Source organism: Gymnogyps californianus, chromosome 7 (genome assembly GCF_018139145.2).
Source record: "Gymnogyps californianus isolate 813 chromosome 7, ASM1813914v2, whole genome shotgun sequence".
Taxonomy (NCBI): domain Eukaryota; kingdom Metazoa; phylum Chordata; class Aves; order Accipitriformes; family Cathartidae; genus Gymnogyps; species Gymnogyps californianus.
The window spans coordinates 25986754-26003756 of NC_059477.1; the positions used below are offsets into that span (position 1 = coordinate 25986754).

Below are 17003 nucleotides of genomic sequence, written 5' to 3' on the forward strand. Positions count from 1 at the left end.
CCCTGCAAGAGGGCACGCACTCGAGGCTTCAGGATACCTGCTTGTCCCCAGGCTCCCCTCCGTGTGCAGTTTTTCTTTTGGAAGAGGGTTGGGAAAATTGGGAGGAAGCAAACAGCCTCCCCCATGCCAAGCAAGAGCTGAAAACAGTCCTGTGGGAGGGCGACTGGTCAGATGATGGTCTGGCAGGGCCAGGGTGCTGGTCCCTCCTTGCCTGTCTGCCAGGCTGCAGCAGCCCCGTGGGCCAGGGGCTGTGGCACAGGCCCAGCATGAGCACTCCTGGAAGGGGGCAGAGGGAGCAGGAGCAAGACATCTGCCAGCCTAGCAAGGAGGCTGCTGGCCTGGGAGAAGCCCACTGGCCGTCTGCAGGCAGCATCCAGGCCATCCCTGCAACTGCTCGGTGGCACGTGGTGCTGAGACACCCAAGCTTCATGGTAGTGGAGGGGGACACAGTGGCACCAGCTGGCATGGCTCCCCTTTACCACCTGGAGACCAGGCACAGGCTGCCTCCAGCAGGGACGGGGCAGACCCCTGACCCACGGGAACTCAGGACCCACACAGCTTCGGGATGTGAGAGGCATCTCTCAGCCCACCAGGTCCAAGAGGAGAGAGACTCTCAGCCTCTGCTGAGCGAGCGATGGGGCAGCAGGAGCCGGGGCTGCCTCCTGCGGAGCTATGGAACAGCCATTCGTTGGTCCAGGCAAGAGATCGCGTGACTCACGGCAAGTCTCCAGTTAGTCCTTGGGAGGGATGAGCAGGCGTGAGCAGCCTGTCCCATGAGCGGGGAGGGCAGCTCCCAGCTCACACAGGCATGTGCAGCTCGTTGTACTCGTCCTGGCCGTCCTCGTCGAAGTTCGGCTCCGCATCCTCCGAGTCCAACTGGGGAGAGGCAGAGACCAGGCTCTGAAGGCCACAGCCGCCCCCAGCACGGGGTCAAGCCTGGCACGGAGGGATGAGCACGCAGCGAGCCAGGCAGCTGGGCTGCGCTGGGAAGAGCAAAGCTCTTGCTCCTTCCCCTCCCAACAGGCTCTTCTTTTTGCCCCTCATGCCCATCCACGCGTCCCCAGCCTGATACCCTTTCCTGTAAGTGTTCTTGTTTGACAGTGCCCCATCACTGGGGCTTTGGTCCAGCACAGCAGCTCCTCCCTCCTCCCCTGCTGGCAGCACCCACTTCTGGGTGCTGCTCCAGGCTGCTCTCCAACAGGAGCTCAGGATGTTAGCAGCAGCACTCGAGGAGCTGCCAGCACCCTGGCACTGTGGTTACACACTCCTGTGCTGAGCAGCCACAGGCTCTGATGTGCTGCTGGGCTCTCCTTGCTGCTGTCTCAGTGGGGAAATGGGGTGTCTCTTGAATGAGCCACAAATGGGGAGGAGGATGGAAGAGGAAACCCTTATTCCAGGCCTCTGTCTCCTTGCCCCAGGGTGCCCATCCATCCCACACTGCACTCCCAGGGCTACAAGCTCTGAGGAAGCCATCCACCCACCTGTTGCTGTTGAAAAAAGACCCCCAGACAACAGCAGGGAAAGCGAAGGCTTTGCCAGCCCAGGATCTCCCAGCCGTTCAGTCTGCCAAATCTCCTCAACCTCACCCTAGCGTTGCAAGCTAGACTGTGAGGACAGTTATCTGCTTACCGCTTTGAGCTCCCTGTCGTGGAAGAAGCGGGGCAGCACGAAGCGTCGCAACGGCACTGTCATGATCAGGACGAAGGGGAAGGCCAGGGATGCCACCGTAGATTTCACCACCCAGAGCAGCACAATGCAGGCCAGTTGAATGCAGGTGAAGAGATTCATTCTCCAGGTCTTCACCTAGGGAGGTAAATCCAGTCTAAGAACACATTATCCTTCCACACAGATTAATGAAGACCCAACTGGCAAAACAACCCTTCTGCATAGCATGGTACAGTAACGCAACACTGCTGCACGCTCTACCTGCCTCTACTTTACAGCAAGGCAGAACTCCATAACACATCAGCCTCTGTGCAACCTAGCGGCATACCCACCTGGCGGTGCAGTGTCCCTACACACACTCAAGCAATGCATCGCTCCTATAAACAGTCCATCCATACGATGTTCTGGCAATACACTCCTGTGTGCAGCCTATCAGCCCTCTATCCTAGCACTGTATCACCTCTGTGCATGGCTTGCACTTACTTCTCGGCACAAACTTGCAGCTGAGGGGGGTCACCAAGCCAAGCATCGCTCTAGCAAAGCACCATCCTCCCCTCACCTGCCTCTTCTTCCTCTGCTCATTACCTGGTTCCCCGCAACCTGCCTTCGCTCACCTTGACAACATAGATGTGGTCAGGGTGGTGCTTGGATGGCATGAAGATCAGGAGCAGCCGCTCGTAGAGCTGGATGCCAGTGAGCGACGTAACCCCCATGTAGAGGAAGATGCCGAAGAGCACAGCCAGCGGGATCTGCCGCAGCATGTTCCCCATCACAATGGACAGACCTGCACAGACAGAGCTCAGGACATGGTGTGTCCCACGCCAGCCCCTCTGCAAGGCACCTCAGCCTCCATCCCTCTCCTGCCTCCTCTCTGTCTGTCCTGGGGTGCAAGGGAAAGGAAGCTCAAGAGGGGTCTAGCTGGAAAGGCTGCGGAGATGGACTGACCATGGGGGGGTACCAAAGGCTGCCAGAGGAGAGCTGAGTGTAGGTGGGAGCAGTCCTGCAGCAAGTGGGCAGAGCGCAGGCTGGCCCGTGGGGCAGGGATGCTGCCAGGAGATTCAAGTGGTCGGCCCTGACCTCCCCCCTCACTCCTTCACCCAAGCAGAGGCTCACCGACGAGGGCAGCAATAAGCACTCCGGTCACACGCTGCTCCTTCACCTCCTCGATCTTGGGCTTCTCTCCTGGTGCGATGGCCTTGCTCATGACCGTCAGGGCATTGACGTGGGTGACAGAGCGCACCGTCGCCGCGGTCAGCCAGGGCAGCCCGAAGAGTGCGCAAAGCCCCCCCATAGTGCCAATGAGCAGCAGGTCCAGGTGGAAGCCAGAGCCTTTCAGCAGCTTCCTCTCCTTCTTGCTTACAATCAGCCTGGAAGGAAAAAGAGCCCAGGTCAGTGCCAGGCCCAGCTCAGCGCCCAGGGACAGCACTGTGCCTGGGGACAACGTTCACTCCCTGGAGAGAGCACACATGGGGACGAGGAGATGGCTAAGGAGAGAGATGGCGGCTGTCAACCTCAGGTTAGAGGTTTCCTCCTGCGCTTGGCTGAGGCAGGTCTCCACCACACTGTATGCCAGGAGGGGTGCCAAGAGACGATGGGAGAACCCAAGAAGGTACAGTCTGAAATGACCAGGATCCTGCCCTTGCTGTCCTGCTGGGATGCCAGGCGCATCTCCACACGAATGGCACCAGCACCTGTCCCAGCCTTGCCTGCCCAGGGGTTAGCGATGGTTGGCGTTGGCAGGGGAGGTACTCACGTAGTGATCTGTGTCTCCATGAAGATAAGAATGAAGACCAGGAGGGCAGGGATGGCAGAGGCAAACATCATCCACATCGGAAAGGTCCCACTGCTGCCCATGGGGTGAATGAACCAGCCACGCTTGTGAGGAGATGTGACCGACAGGCCCGAGGGGACATTCAGCTTCTGGTGGTGTAGCCGCAAAACCCAGCAGTTACTCATCAATACACACGTGCCCACAGCCTCACACAGGACTAGCCTTGATCCTCCTGGTCTCCCTGGTCTGAATGCCTCAGATGATGGGACAGCCACCCTGACTCGAGTAGGATAATGGATAATCCCCTTCAGTGCAAAAAATCCCATGTCCCCTAACATGGGCCTGTCTCATTTCCTTTCAGCTATTGGAATTCCCTTGGTTTTTGTCCAAGAGACCAAGGAAATATCTTCCCTCAGGAACCTCATCCCCACGTCAGTGCTTGCAGACCATGGTTAAAATGCTCCTTGACCTCTGCTTGGACAAGTCAAGCGTCCTGAACTGCCTACCCTTCTCTGAGATGGCTTTTCAGACTTTCCAATACTTTTCAGTATTGTTTTTGCAGTGTGGACCCCAGAAGTGGCCACATTCTCTGGAAATGACCTCACTCTGATCAAGTTCAAAGGGAATACATGTTTGTGATCCCATCAGAGACCACACAGACTCCTAGCTGTACATCGTCCCGACCCTGCGTTCATCAGCATTTGAACTCTCGGCTCCGCGCTGCTCTACAGCAGTTCTTGCTATCTGCCTGCGTGAGCACTGCAGGGAGAGTTTATGATTTGCATTTATGTTAATCAGCAGAAGTATGAATAATACTCCTGGAATGCTTGTGCTTGAGCTAAGCTGTGTAACTAACTGCTGTTTTCTCGGAAAGCTTTGTACATATGCTTAATACTGAACATACTGTACATATGAGTTAATGCTGAAATGATAATGCTTTTGATATTAATTGTAGAAGGGTATGAAAAGGATGTAACAAAGTGCATGATTTTACTAATGTCTGATAAAACCAGATTTTTCATTGAAATTTAAATGAATAAAAATGCATTTGGATTCTGTTAAGCCTTGGGCTGTCTTGATAAAAAGCTTGCATGCTGAACAGGAACTACCTTTCACCATCTCCCCGATGTTAGTTGAAAAAAATACCGAAACAAAAAGATATAACTACACATCTACTAAAAAAGGGGGGAAAAAAGGAAACCTGTGAGACGGGCTTGTTTGATAACATTTAAATTTGTGCATAAACTGGGAAAGAGATCATTGTGTTTGAGATAAAGTGATCAAAATATTTAGTAGCCTATAATCAAGGAGAGTATAAATATGTTAAGTACTAAACCCATGACAAGTACCCCGCTGAAACCACTCTATATGCCACCCCCTTCAGTGTGCATAACCAGTTTGTGTCTTGTTGATTGACTGCAAGTTTTTAGAGTTACAAACAAGGAATTAACTGCACTGAAACTCTCCAGTCCCCTAAAGCCTCCCCTACTAACAGCTGGAATACCAGAGGGATACCAGGGCACTCCAGGCCGTGTAGCTCTGGTCTCAAACTCAGCAAGACCCTTGGAGCTTCCCTTCAGCGTAGGAGTGAGGACGAGGGGAGCGTCTCTGTTTGCTTTGCGCTGTTACGACTAAAGAGGCAGGAAATACGAATCCCGTGCTGCACAAGAGCAGGCCATGGTGCCGCAGGGATCGCTGCTGGGCTGCAGGAGGGGCTCTGAGGGCGGCGCTGGTGCCTACCTGCGTGTATGTGTCAGTGATGGTGTAATCCACCAGCACCATGACCAGGATGGAGATGGGGATCCCGAAGTCTCCAATGATCCGCCGAGCCTGCAAAACAAACACCCTCGCTGGCAAAGGGAACGGGCCGGCTCCATGCACCCACCCTGCTACAGGGAGCCTGTGGCAAAGCAAAGCCCCAGACGGGGCCAAGCACCACTGCAAACCTGAGCACCGCTGATGCGCAGGGCAAGGGAACCCAGCCTTGACCCATGGGGCTGCGCATCCCACTGCCCACATAACACACAGTCCTCTGGCCACTCTTAAGTGACTGGCTAATTGCTCCTACTGGCCTATTCAGATGGTGCTCCAGGTATTACACAGATGCCCTGCACGTAGAGAGATGTCCAAAGGGAACAAGTTGTAAGCTCTTCCCCCTATATTCTAGTTTAACAGACTTATATCCAGCCAAAGGAGCTTTCCCAAGGTCCAGAGGACTTTTCAGCAAAGCTCACTGGAGCAGGACAGTGCAGATACCATCATCAACAGCCAGCTCTGGTCTGCAGCCGAGGTCAGGCTACCATCCCTTCTGCATGGTATTTAAGGGATTGCTGGTGTTTCTTTGGGGGATGGTCCAAATGCTCTGGAGAACAAAGGTCTGCAGCAAGAAGCATTATTTGTTTGGCACGTCCCTTGTCCTTAACATCCCACAAACTTCTCACCTTTCCTCCTAAGAAACGGCTGTTCTTGAACTTGCGCATAAAGAAGGCAATGAAGAAGGTGCCTAGCATGAGGATGAGGGAGAGGAGAGCAGTGTTGGGCTGCATCCTGATTCCCAGTGACATTGCATCCGCAGAGAGCATGCTGGCATTCAGGCCACTCTGCACGTTCGGCGGGTAGACCTTCAGCAGAGGATGTTCTGCAAACACCTGGGCAGGTGAGAGAAGCAGCGGGTACTGTCACCGCAAGGAGGGGCAGGGGGCACTGTCGCTACTGGGGGTAGGGGGAAGCGGAGGTGTCCTGCTCTGTGGAGAGGTGAGGGCAGTAGATGGTGGGCACGGACAATCCCAGCATCCGTCACCTCGCCTCGCAACCTACCCAGCTGGAGAGGGCTGGGGAGAGAAAAGTGGCCCCTCTTTAATGCCTCCTGCAGGAAGAGAAGGGGAGACAGACGTTAGGGCTCATCCTGCCAGCCTCTGTGGTGACACAGGGGCCAGCTGGGCTGGGGCATGAGAGGGCAGCAAAGAACTGCTCTGCAGAATGCCTAGGAAAGCTGTGGCTGAGCTGGCCCTGTTCCCTTGCCTCCTGTATGCTAAAGCAGCAGGTTCCTGGGGGATCGAGAGATGCGGCAGCCCATCTCCCCGGGGAAGGTTCACCTTGTACAGTTTGTAGAAGGTCTCGTAGATAAAGATGAGGGAGATGAGGAAAGCAAAGATCTCCTGGGTGAAGGGCGAGATGTAGCGCACCAAGAAGCTTCCCTCAGCTGCCACAATAATGAAGATGAAGACGATGAGCCATAAACCAATCCACACTCTGCCTGTCAGATATTCAATGCCTTGTGTCTGGCAGAACTGAAATGGAAAGGGGAAGGAGTTACTTATGGCTCCTCAGGCTGCCTCCCGCATCTGCTCCCCATTAAGATCAAAGACTCTCCTGGAAGAAAGCATCTACATCTGCTCGGACATCCAGCACAGAGACAGTGAATTCAGGGCTGGAGTCACAGGTAAAGTTGCAGACTTTGCATTTACACCAGCCAGCTCACACCAAGCAGGTCTTTACCGCTCCAGTCTTTCTAACAGTACCTCCCTCACTCTCTGCTGAAGCCATCCCATGCATGATGCTCCCCATCCCACCCACATGGAGGTGCCATTACTCAAACACAGCTCTCCACTGCTCCGTGCACTCAACAGTACAAGCCTGTTCCCCGCAAAGGAGAGCCTGAGCAGCCTGCTATGTCCCGCTGCATAAAGGCTACGTTAGCTGGGGCATGATCCCAGACAGTGCCCTGCGTACACACACAGTTGTGTGTGTGTGGAGACAAGCCCCCAGGCTGTCACCACAGAACAGACCATGTCCACTGTCTCTGCTCATCCACACACAGTAACACCAACTGCTTCCACAACAAATCACATCCCTCCTTTTGCAGCCTTCCTCAGTACCACCACAGACAGTGCCCTCACACAGGGCAGAGGTACACCTTTGTACACAATGACTGGGCAAAGCAAAAGCAGTCAGTGAGAAGTGTGGTCACAGGAGAGCAGAGAAATTCCCACTGTGCAATGGCATCACTAGTTCCAAACTCTTGACACACCAAGGTGAAAATCTAGCGGTAGGAAATACCATGCTTTAAAAGCCCAGACATGCTAGGAGTCAGAAAAAAGGAGAAGGATTGGACCCACTGCTTGGAGGTATGGTGACACAGGGATGCTTTTAACAGTGAAGAGGTCATGTTACTCGAGAATGAAACATGTCCATCCTGGCTGGCCAGGATACCTCTGCACACACTCTTGGGCTCATCCTGAGAGGTGGGAGTAATGTACATGGGACATCCCAAATGGGTGGTACACTGAACGTTGTTGGGTTCCCATACAAGGAAACCTGGACACAGTTAAAAGTTGTGAAATGGTCTTCAAAGGAAGCCCCAAGAACAAGAAAGTATTATGGACCAGTATTTTAGGATGCAGCTACAAGTGCTCATTGTGTCAGGATGGGCTGCAGCACAGGGCTGGGGGACGATGCTCCCCCAGGTAGAGGAGGTAGAGGAGTGCTGTTACCACTGTCACACCTCAAGGGGGTCAGCCCACAGGATACAGCAACAGGAGGCAGAAGTCCCTACGGCGTGACCTGCAACGGGTCAGCAAAGCCACGGCCAGCCCCAGCTGAGCTGAGGGCAGCCTGGCAGGACCCAAGGAGTCTACACCACCAAAGACCCTTTGGAGAGCTGAGAAATGCCGGCTGTCCTCTCCAGCGCAAGGGCAGAGCAAGCAGATGCCAAACACGGACACTGCCTCACATGTACCTTGTAAAAAGCTTCTTCAAACACCAGCAGAGGCCCTGAGAAGCCAATGACCAGGAGCGGCTGGGCTCCGAGCAGGGAGAAGAGGATCCCTAAAACCGAGGTGGAGATTATCAGCTCGGAGACCCCCATGAGACCCTCAGTTTTCTCTCCTGGGAAAGAGAAGAATGTGTGAGTGTTATAGCCCGGACACAGGCACTGTCACCACAGGCAGGCAGGCTGCAGACACAGCTCCAGACGGAGGAGGCAGGTCCCCGTCCCATCAGTCAGAGGTCCCCTGCGTTGGGCAGGGAGCGCAGAGGGAGCCCAGGGAGCCGAGGCTGGAGAGGCCAAGTGGCAGGGAGGGGACAAGGCAGCAGCCGAGGCGCAGCGCTGCCGCTCTCCCCGAGCGAGCAGCACCAAAGCCCACCCCAGCACAGCATCACACAGACACAGCCAGTGTCCCAGCGTGCAAAGAGCAGACCAGAAAGCAGGCCCATTACCTAGGAGTCCCCCGAAGGTGATGGCAGGAGAGAGAGCAGCAAAGTAGATGAAGAGAACGGCCGCGAGACACTGGCTGTGCAAGGCGTCTCTGATGTCACTGAGGTATTTGGGGTACCTGCGCTTTATGTCCCGAACCAGACCTCCAAAAAATATCCCGGTCCGCTTCAAAGGGTCGTCCTCAGCTTCCTCCTCTTCTTCCTCAGCTTTCACTTCACACAGCTCTGGAGGTGCACGGAGGGCAGGGCTTGAGCAGGGGAATGCAGTTCTGCCCTTGGGCTGTCCCTCTCCCCCATACCCTGTGGAGACCTTCCTCCAGCAGCGCTAACCTGGTGGGCCCCCTGCGACTGCACATCCCGTTGCCTCCAGCTACCCCCAGCTGCCAGAGCTGCCCACAGCCACTGTCCTGCCTCCCCTTGCCCCCCTCCCCGCTGCCCACTGCAGGAGCCAGGCCCCGCTCACCCCTCTGCCAGGCTCTGTGAGGGGAGGGCCCACCGGGGCACGCAGGGCACTAGGCACAAACTCTTTTGCCCAAATGTGAGTGGAGAGACCTTTGGCTTCCTGGACAGCCCCCTCCTTCATGGACTTCTGCTCCCTCTCCTTCCTCTTCCTCAGCAGCAACTTCTGGAAGGTGGCAATGGATTTGAGCAAGTCTTTCCCCTCCACCTCTGACGGGGGGATGACAATGCTGCAGTCCAAGAACTCGTTGATTGCGTTGAGGAGGTCTTGACGGTCATCTGCCATGTATGCAGCCTCATGGAAGTGCTGGGAGGGGCACGGAAAAAGAGAGGGAGAAGGCTCAGACCTAGACTGCACCCAGCTACCTACAGCCTGGAAACACAACGCTTGCTGTGACCATACAGTAACATCCCACACCCTCGACCCACTACTTGTCTCACTACTGCCACTCTGACCCACACTCCCGAATCCCTCCTCCCTGTCCTACCCAATGCCCCTCACCTAATCCCATGTCTCTCCTCCCTTCCCTATCCATCCTTTCCAGTGACCTCCTTGCTCCTGCTTTTCTCCCACTGCTCTTGCCCAAGATCGTGCTCCTGCAGCATCTCTGCCAGACCACAGGGTGCCTCTCATGGGACCTCTCCATCAATCAAAATCGGATCTGTGCTAGCTTCATGCCTCTCGTTCCCTAAGCCAGATGCTACACCTGGCCAGCCTGTGCCTCTGTTCCCACCAGATCACTGTGGCTGCATGAGGCCAAGAGCCTTCTCCTTACAAGCTCTGCATGCCATTGCTCGGTCCCGCAGGGCTCTTGTTCAGAGCCCAGCTCAGAGATGTACCAGAAGCCAGGCACCACAGAGATGAAAGACTTTCCCTGTCCCTGCAGCTCAAAATTAGGACTCTGCAACAGATCGATGTCCTCCTAGTCTGGTCTTGGGTTTATTTTGAGGGAGAAGCTGGTGGACACCTAAAGCACTGCAGATAAAGCACAAGAACCAGGACCTGAGCAGGGAGCATAAGAGACACTTGGGAGACTCCACATGGGAGAGGGAGGGAAAATAGGAGTCTACAGCATGAGGGAAGCCATGGAAGGGAAACCAGGCAGAAAAGGGGAGACACCCCTGACAGCATGGGCAAGATGACAAGGAAGGACTCCAAAGGAGGCCATGAGGGGACAGCACTACTGCAGATAGGCAGGGAGGTGCTGGCCAACAGGCAGAAGTGTTGCATTGCCTCTGGAATGTCCCTGCAGAGAAAGGGCTGGAGGAAGATGAACAAGTGAACAGCCTGTAAAGCAGGCAGGGGACAGCTAAGGTCCCTGCAGCACACAGACTCCCTGGAGCCACAGCTTCAAACTGTAAATGATACCATACCCTCTTCATGGCGCCAGCCACTGTGTAACCTTGCTATGGGCAGCCCTGGCTGTGGCAGCTGGCTCCCCTCTTCCAGCAACAGAGGAGCAGAGGCTCAAATGAGCGAGATCAGCCCACAAATGCAGCACTGAAGCTGGAATATGGCACCTCACCTCTTCTGGCTAAAAACACGGTCTCAGCTGAGCCCTGTGCAACTCCTGGAAAGGGATCTTTCAGCTGGGAGCCCTTGTTGCCCACAACCCACCTGCTCTGAGTGGACCTTTTAGTCCCCAGTTCAGGGAGAGTTGTGCACTGGTGGCAGGACAGGCAGGTTTGTTACTCGGTTATAGTTACATGGCACCAGCCAGGAGCAACCTGTGAATGTCTGATTCTCCTGTCCTGGATGTATGCAGCAGATGCTCAGATTGTCTTTTCTTTGCCTTTAATTCCTTATCAGGATAATGAATTTCACTTTCCTGCCATCTAGCCAGATGGGGGACTTCTAGCAGTGCACATCCTTGGCAGAAAAACCTTCCTGCCTCCTCCTCTCTCCTCCTGCATGGAGGTGCTCTTCTGCATGGATGCCCCAGCCACGGGACTCAGCTAGAAAGCTTCATCCAAACACCTGACAACAGTCCCCAGGCATTGCTGGGTCTTTTTGCCAGCGTGGCCTGGGCCAGGCATCATGGTCACAGGCACCGCTCAGCCTCCCCTCCTCTCTGTTTGTGAAACATCAACTGAACACAACTCCTCTAACCTTGGGCAGTCCTTTGCTCCTGCTTTTATGTACAGCCCCTTTCTTTACCCAGCCTAGCACTCTCTGTCCCAGCCAAGCGGCTGTCCTACTCTTCCCTCCGTACTGGAGCATCCTACCTTGGTTGAGCCAGGCTACTCTTAAAAATCCCAGGTGCTCATGCCTGCCTGCCCCACCTGTGCCTTTGCACAGCATCTCTCAGCACTCTCGTCCCAGGACTGACTTCTGAGGAGCTACCAAAGCTCCCTCGCCTGTGCCAGCATCACTGCCCATCAGTTTCTCACCTTGTCAGACATGAGGGTGGAGATTGAGCGGCCAATTTCATGGTAGTCCATGTTGGCCTGGCTCGGTCCCAGCAGCACAAAGATGAATCTGACAGGAATCGGGACCTCCAAGACAGATTCCAGGAAGACGGCCTCATTTAGTCGGACAAAGGCCATAGTTGGCTGCTCCAGGAACTGCACACAACCTAGCAGGAGGCAATGTTTTGAGCAGAGTTAATCATTGGGGTGAGCTGTACTGGGCTGCCTTTAACAGTGGAAACAGGGATTTCAGGGGTTCCCACGAGCCCTGCAGTCCTATACTTGTCTCCAGACCGCTGACACAGCATTGAGCTTCATGCCGAGGACTGCTCCAAGTCCCCTGTTCATTGATCATTCCCAAGCAGGGCTGCTTTCTTTAGCTTCCCAGGAAGCCCATTCTTAATCTTTTACAGATGGGCTCTACTTATACTATAAGGGGCTAATTTTAAATCAGAAGGTTGTTTTCCACTAAGCCACTGCCTTATGGAAGGAAGTCTCTTACATGTTACTTTTATCAAACAAACTTCTAATCTCATCAAAGAATGAAATCAGGTTTGCTTGACATGACCTATTTCCCATAAACCTCACTGCTTGGCAATAATTACATTCTTATCCTTTAGCTCTTTATTAATTGAATCCCATATTAGCTCTGCCATTATGTTGGCCGGGAAGGATGTCAGGTTAAACAACCTATAGGTACTGGATCACTGTCCTTCCCTTCTTGAGCACTGATGCTATGAGCTTTCTTCTGTTTTTCTCGTATGTTCCCTGTATTCCTAGACTTTTTTTTTTTCAGATGAAAATAAGCCAGTTCTCTAAAGACTCATAGGTGCAAACTGCACAGTTTGTTTTACAATGTCCACATCTCATCAATGCCTGGCAGCCTCCTCGGTTCCTAACAGATCGGGAAGTACTCCTGCATCCTCCGGCACACCAGCCGCTTCCTTCCCATACCGAACACAAATGTTTATTGAATACTTGTATTTCTCTGGCATTATTACTGATCTTTCTGCCATCTGCATCCAGCAAAGAGCTGTGTTCTGTGTTAGACTGGCAAATCTGGGCCATCTGAGTGGCCAAGCGAATCCCAAGACACAGCCTTACCTCAGAAATGGCCAGTGTTCAGTTATCTGAGTATTCAAAGTGCGTTTATGAATCTGATTTGGCCTCGTCATGGTTAAGCATCAGCTTGGTTGAGCTGCGAAGCCTCTTTGCCTGAGCTTTTCATCTACTGGATAGGCAATGACATTTACTTTGCTTGCAGCGTAGCTACGTTTGCCGAGATGTTAATGCCAGCAAAGTGCTGAGAAGGACTGCTCTTGTGGTCAAAAGGCGCCAAGCCCACTGATGCTCGAGCCTGCCCGCTCACAGCCCTCTCGTACAGAGAAATATCTCCTGGCAGCGGTATAGCCGATACCCGAGACCTTGCCGCCAGCCAGGCCCTGCTTCCATAAACTCAAAGCTCCCTGGCACACACAACCAGCAACCAACACCGGCCAGAGGCAGGGCCCAGCTGCTGGTGAGGTGTGAAGAGGCCAGACGGAGGGCAGCGATGGTCAGAGGACAGCGTGAGGCCTGACAGCAGTCAGTGCCTGGCCATCAGTCCCTCGGGCACCACTTACCCACTTCTGAGCTGCAAAATGGCATGTTCTGGTGAGCCTGGCTGGACTTTCTCCTCTAAGCTGGGCCCCAGCTCCCAGCAGCACTGTCTATCAACCCCTTCCTTAATTTAGGAAAAGAACTACCCTGGCACCCCATACATTTACCACAGACAAACAAAACGTGCACTATCACCAAAGGAGAGAGCGTACAAGGCTCCCTCCCCAGCTGAACTTTGGGAACATGTACAAGATGACCAAATACCCCTCAGGAGGGAGTGCACAGACCAGGTGCCCGACCAGGATCTGCACTAGTCTCTTTTGGTGCTGGGGGAGTCTACATGCTGCCTCTTACCCACGAGGACCACTGTGGCCTCCGCATCTTCAGGGATCTTCTCCATTAGCTTCAGGTATTTACGGTGGCCCTCAGAGTTATGGAGATGCGGGTTTTTCTGCCAGGGAGGAATACAAACAAGTAAGGATGAAGTCCCCATGCCTTGGTCTCCCTACGCAGCCTGGCATCCCACTGGCATATCTGCAGCTGGGCTCGCCTCGGCTGCACACCCAACACCCTGCTTCACACGCGAGGCACCCTCACAACAAAGGCCACCCTGCAAGCACCAGGGCTGTTGCTGCCATTGCATGCTCAAGCAGATATTTGCACACAGTGTGAGGCTAAAATTAGGTCCTGAAATCATAATGCAGCGACCTGATTTCCAGCACTCCAGGTGATCCAGGGGAGCTCAGCCCTTGCAAGTACAAGGCCCCCCATGAAGGGGCCCAGAGCTGGTGGGCGCCAAGGGCTGCCACGAGCCAACAGTTGTCCTCAGGGTGTGGAAAAAGAAGCAGTAACCCCCCATGTCGCCCTCACCTCCTTGCACTCGGTCTCACTGGCCTTGGGGTCGGCCATCTCAATGCGCTCTTCCCCCATGAGGGGCACGCAAGTGTCAGTGGTGTGGTTGTGGTGGTGGTTCCCCACGATGGAGTTCATGCTGGAGCTGGAGTGGTTCCTCGGGAAGAAGCCCTCTTTCTCATCATTGGGGTGGCTGAGGGGGAGAGTGGTGGCCATGAGGGGACCCACCTCCCTTGCCACCCAGGGCTCGCAGATAACCCCCGAGCCCTGGCAGCCCTCAGCCACGTGCCACCCACCTGTGCTTCAGCAGCAGGGCACGCAGCACGTTGGCTCGGTCTTCTGCTCTGATCTGGTCAGAGATGATCATGGTCTCCACCATAAGGTGAGCAATGCCAGGCAGAGTGGTCTGCTCCAGGTCAAGGAGGACGGCACCTGCCAGCAGGAGGGGAAGAGCCCTGCTCCTAGTGTGCAACGCTCCTCACCGCACACACACTCTGGGGACACAGCTGTCCCACCAGGAGCCAGGCTTTGGCTGGGGTACAGATTCTCTCAGCTGAGAAATGCCCCAAGTCCAGGTGCCCCATGTCCTCTGTGTAAACCCTTGTCCCAAGAGAACCCGAAAGCTCCAAGATGCACTGGTAGCTCTGGTATCTTTCTCTCATTTTGATCTCCCACTCTGACCAAACTTGCCTTTTCACACCAAAGATGGGTCCGAGACCTGCTGGCCCAGGCACAGCTGGGTGTTGCAGCTGCCACGTGACTGAAAGCAGCAAAGCAGAGCAAGGAACCCACACAGGCACTCTTGGCCTAATGCAAACCCTGGAAAACAGGCTGCAGGATGGTCTGTCACCACAGACCCTACACAGAGCTTGGACACAGACACTGTTGGCATGTCTCCAGTGAAGGACCAAACAGCGACAGAAGCTGTCCAGCAAAACCTGTCCCAAAGCAAGACACAAACCCTGGCCTGCAGTTCCTGACTCACCGTGGGCAATCGTCTTCCTGAGCTCCAACAGGCTGCGGAAGGACAGTGAAGCCACATGGGGTTTCCCCCACCTTGCTGTGTCCTCCTCCACATCCTCCTCAAACTTGATCCAGCGGGCCGTCTCCCTCCAGTGCATCTCCTGGTTCTTATCCACGACCAGTTCATTCAGCTCCACAAACACCTAGTATGAATCACAGCGAGGACATGAGACTTCCCCTGATGCATACAGCTCTATCAGCAACACACAGAAAGTCTCAGGTTTGTTCTCAAGGTACCGCTTGGTCTAAAGTGCTGCCTGAGCAAGCCTGCCTTAGTTAACCAGAGGTTTAGTGAACAGAAGCAGCCAGGACAAATATCACTGGCAGCATGACGGGAGCTTCCACCAGCACATGGAGCACCAGAAAGCTCCAAGTCAGATGGCATGGGCAGAGGAGAGAGAATGGTGCAATGCTGCATCCCTTTCTACCAAACCGTGACAATTTTGTCCTCTGTCTGCTTCTTGGTTTCCCCCAAAATTTCCCACGCTTACCAGAGATGGTGACGTTACTGTGCTGCCAACTTCCACAACAACACGACCATTTCTGTGACTTTTTAACGTCTTTCCTAAGGTCAAAGCTTTGTGATTTCAAAGAAATCTCCGCTTTTATTGAAAAAAGTGTATTTTCAGCCCTCATGATAACAGATAAGAGCTTGAAATGTCACCCTCAAGGTCATGTAAAGAATTAATTATATTGAAACCACATTTATCACTTTATAAAGTGCCTGTTTCTAGTCCTGATTTATGGCTTCTGAACGAGTGTGGGAGGACAGCACATGGATACCTCATGGGGCTTTCTATCCAACTTCTTCTTCTTCTTCTTTTTCTTGACAGATGGAGTTGATGCTAATTTTTTGCTTGTCCTGGTGATCTGACTCCGAGATGGTTTTTTCATCAGATGCCTCCTCACACCAGGGTTATCTTCAAAACGGTGGCCTGAAGACATGGAAAAGAAAAAAAGACCACCAGTTTGTGTAGTGCAAACACACTGTCTGGCAAGGAAACACATCCAAGTCCGTCCTTCTCTCATTAGCTTACGCTAGCAAAGCCCTGACAGCTGGAGCACTCACCATCATCCTCCAGACCTTTGAAGATCCTTCCTGCCTCATCTGCCTACTTGCAGCTCTTCCAGACATCTGCGAGCTAATTCCTTCAAGAAGAAGGCTTTCTCCCAGGCTGTGCATACACTGGAGCATCATTGCAAAAGCTTTTATTCATGGTACCCGAATAAGTGGTGCATGAACCCTCCCCATACTCCCTCAACGAAAAGCAACCTGAAGCCTTGTCTGCACAGCTCTGCACCCAGACAGCATAGGCAGGCACCTGGCTGGGGCCCATTTCTCCCACTGGAGGAAGGCCTGGTGCTCAGCAAGCATAAAGGGCAGTGAAGGGGAAGGATATTTAGCTGCTAGTCTGGGAGACACATGGAAATATCAATGACTTTCATTTAATTGTGCAATGAGACTGTAGGATAACAGTGCAGACCAGGGCTGGCATGGAGGCTGGGCAGTTAACTCCAGCTATCGCTGTTTCTAGATGATCCACAGTGCCGCCGTAATGCCCTCTGAGAAGTCTGCATTACAGAGTTAGGCTGGCTGAATCAAAGCCTCCTGAAGCCTCCAGAGAGGCTGTTGAGGCTGCATTACAGACCCACCACCAAGCTACCAGTGCTGTTGGCTAGCCAGTGCCCACCTGGCCACAACCGTGCCACCCTTTTTGCAATGCCAGAGAAACAGCACCTGGGCAACAGCCTGCCATGGAGAGTAGTTTCCCTGGACACTACCCAGAGACAGCAAGTGTATCTTCCTCAGCACAGACAGCCCATGGGGATGGGGAAAGCCTCAGAGCCCAGCTCCAGGATGGGCAGGCTCCCCCAGGCAGATCACAGAGTCAGAGGTTTTGCTCAGCTTCGGTCCATCAAGGCTTTGCTGGCCCTGCTTGTAAGGCAAAGCCAAGGTCTTCTCCCTGGGGGATCAAGGGCAGCTCTCCATTGGCTGGGATGAATATTCAGT

General features: G+C 53.9%; 1 protein-coding gene across 1 annotated transcript in view; it reads right to left on the minus strand.

Annotated features, from left to right (window-relative positions):
• Positions 1-798: 798 nt before the first annotated feature.
• Positions 799-17003, minus strand: part of SLC4A3 (solute carrier family 4 member 3) — a 28556-nt gene continuing 12351 nt past the window's right edge. Inside the window, exons 7-23 of the mRNA XM_050899568.1 lie at positions 15776-15927; positions 14955-15135; positions 14266-14401; positions 13988-14162; positions 13472-13568; positions 11501-11685; positions 9203-9416; positions 8654-8875; positions 8175-8323; positions 6532-6726; positions 5878-6084; positions 5177-5266; positions 3419-3585; positions 2779-3032; positions 2280-2449; positions 1630-1803; positions 799-876 (exon numbers count right to left, since the gene is read on the minus strand). Coding sequence (XP_050755525.1) covers positions 799-876; positions 1630-1803; positions 2280-2449; positions 2779-3032; positions 3419-3585; positions 5177-5266; positions 5878-6084; positions 6532-6726; positions 8175-8323; positions 8654-8875; positions 9203-9416; positions 11501-11685; positions 13472-13568; positions 13988-14162; positions 14266-14401; positions 14955-15135; positions 15776-15927 — 2846 coding nt within the window. The remainder of the gene's footprint in view (positions 877-1629; positions 1804-2279; positions 2450-2778; positions 3033-3418; positions 3586-5176; positions 5267-5877; positions 6085-6531; positions 6727-8174; positions 8324-8653; positions 8876-9202; positions 9417-11500; positions 11686-13471; positions 13569-13987; positions 14163-14265; positions 14402-14954; positions 15136-15775; positions 15928-17003) is intronic.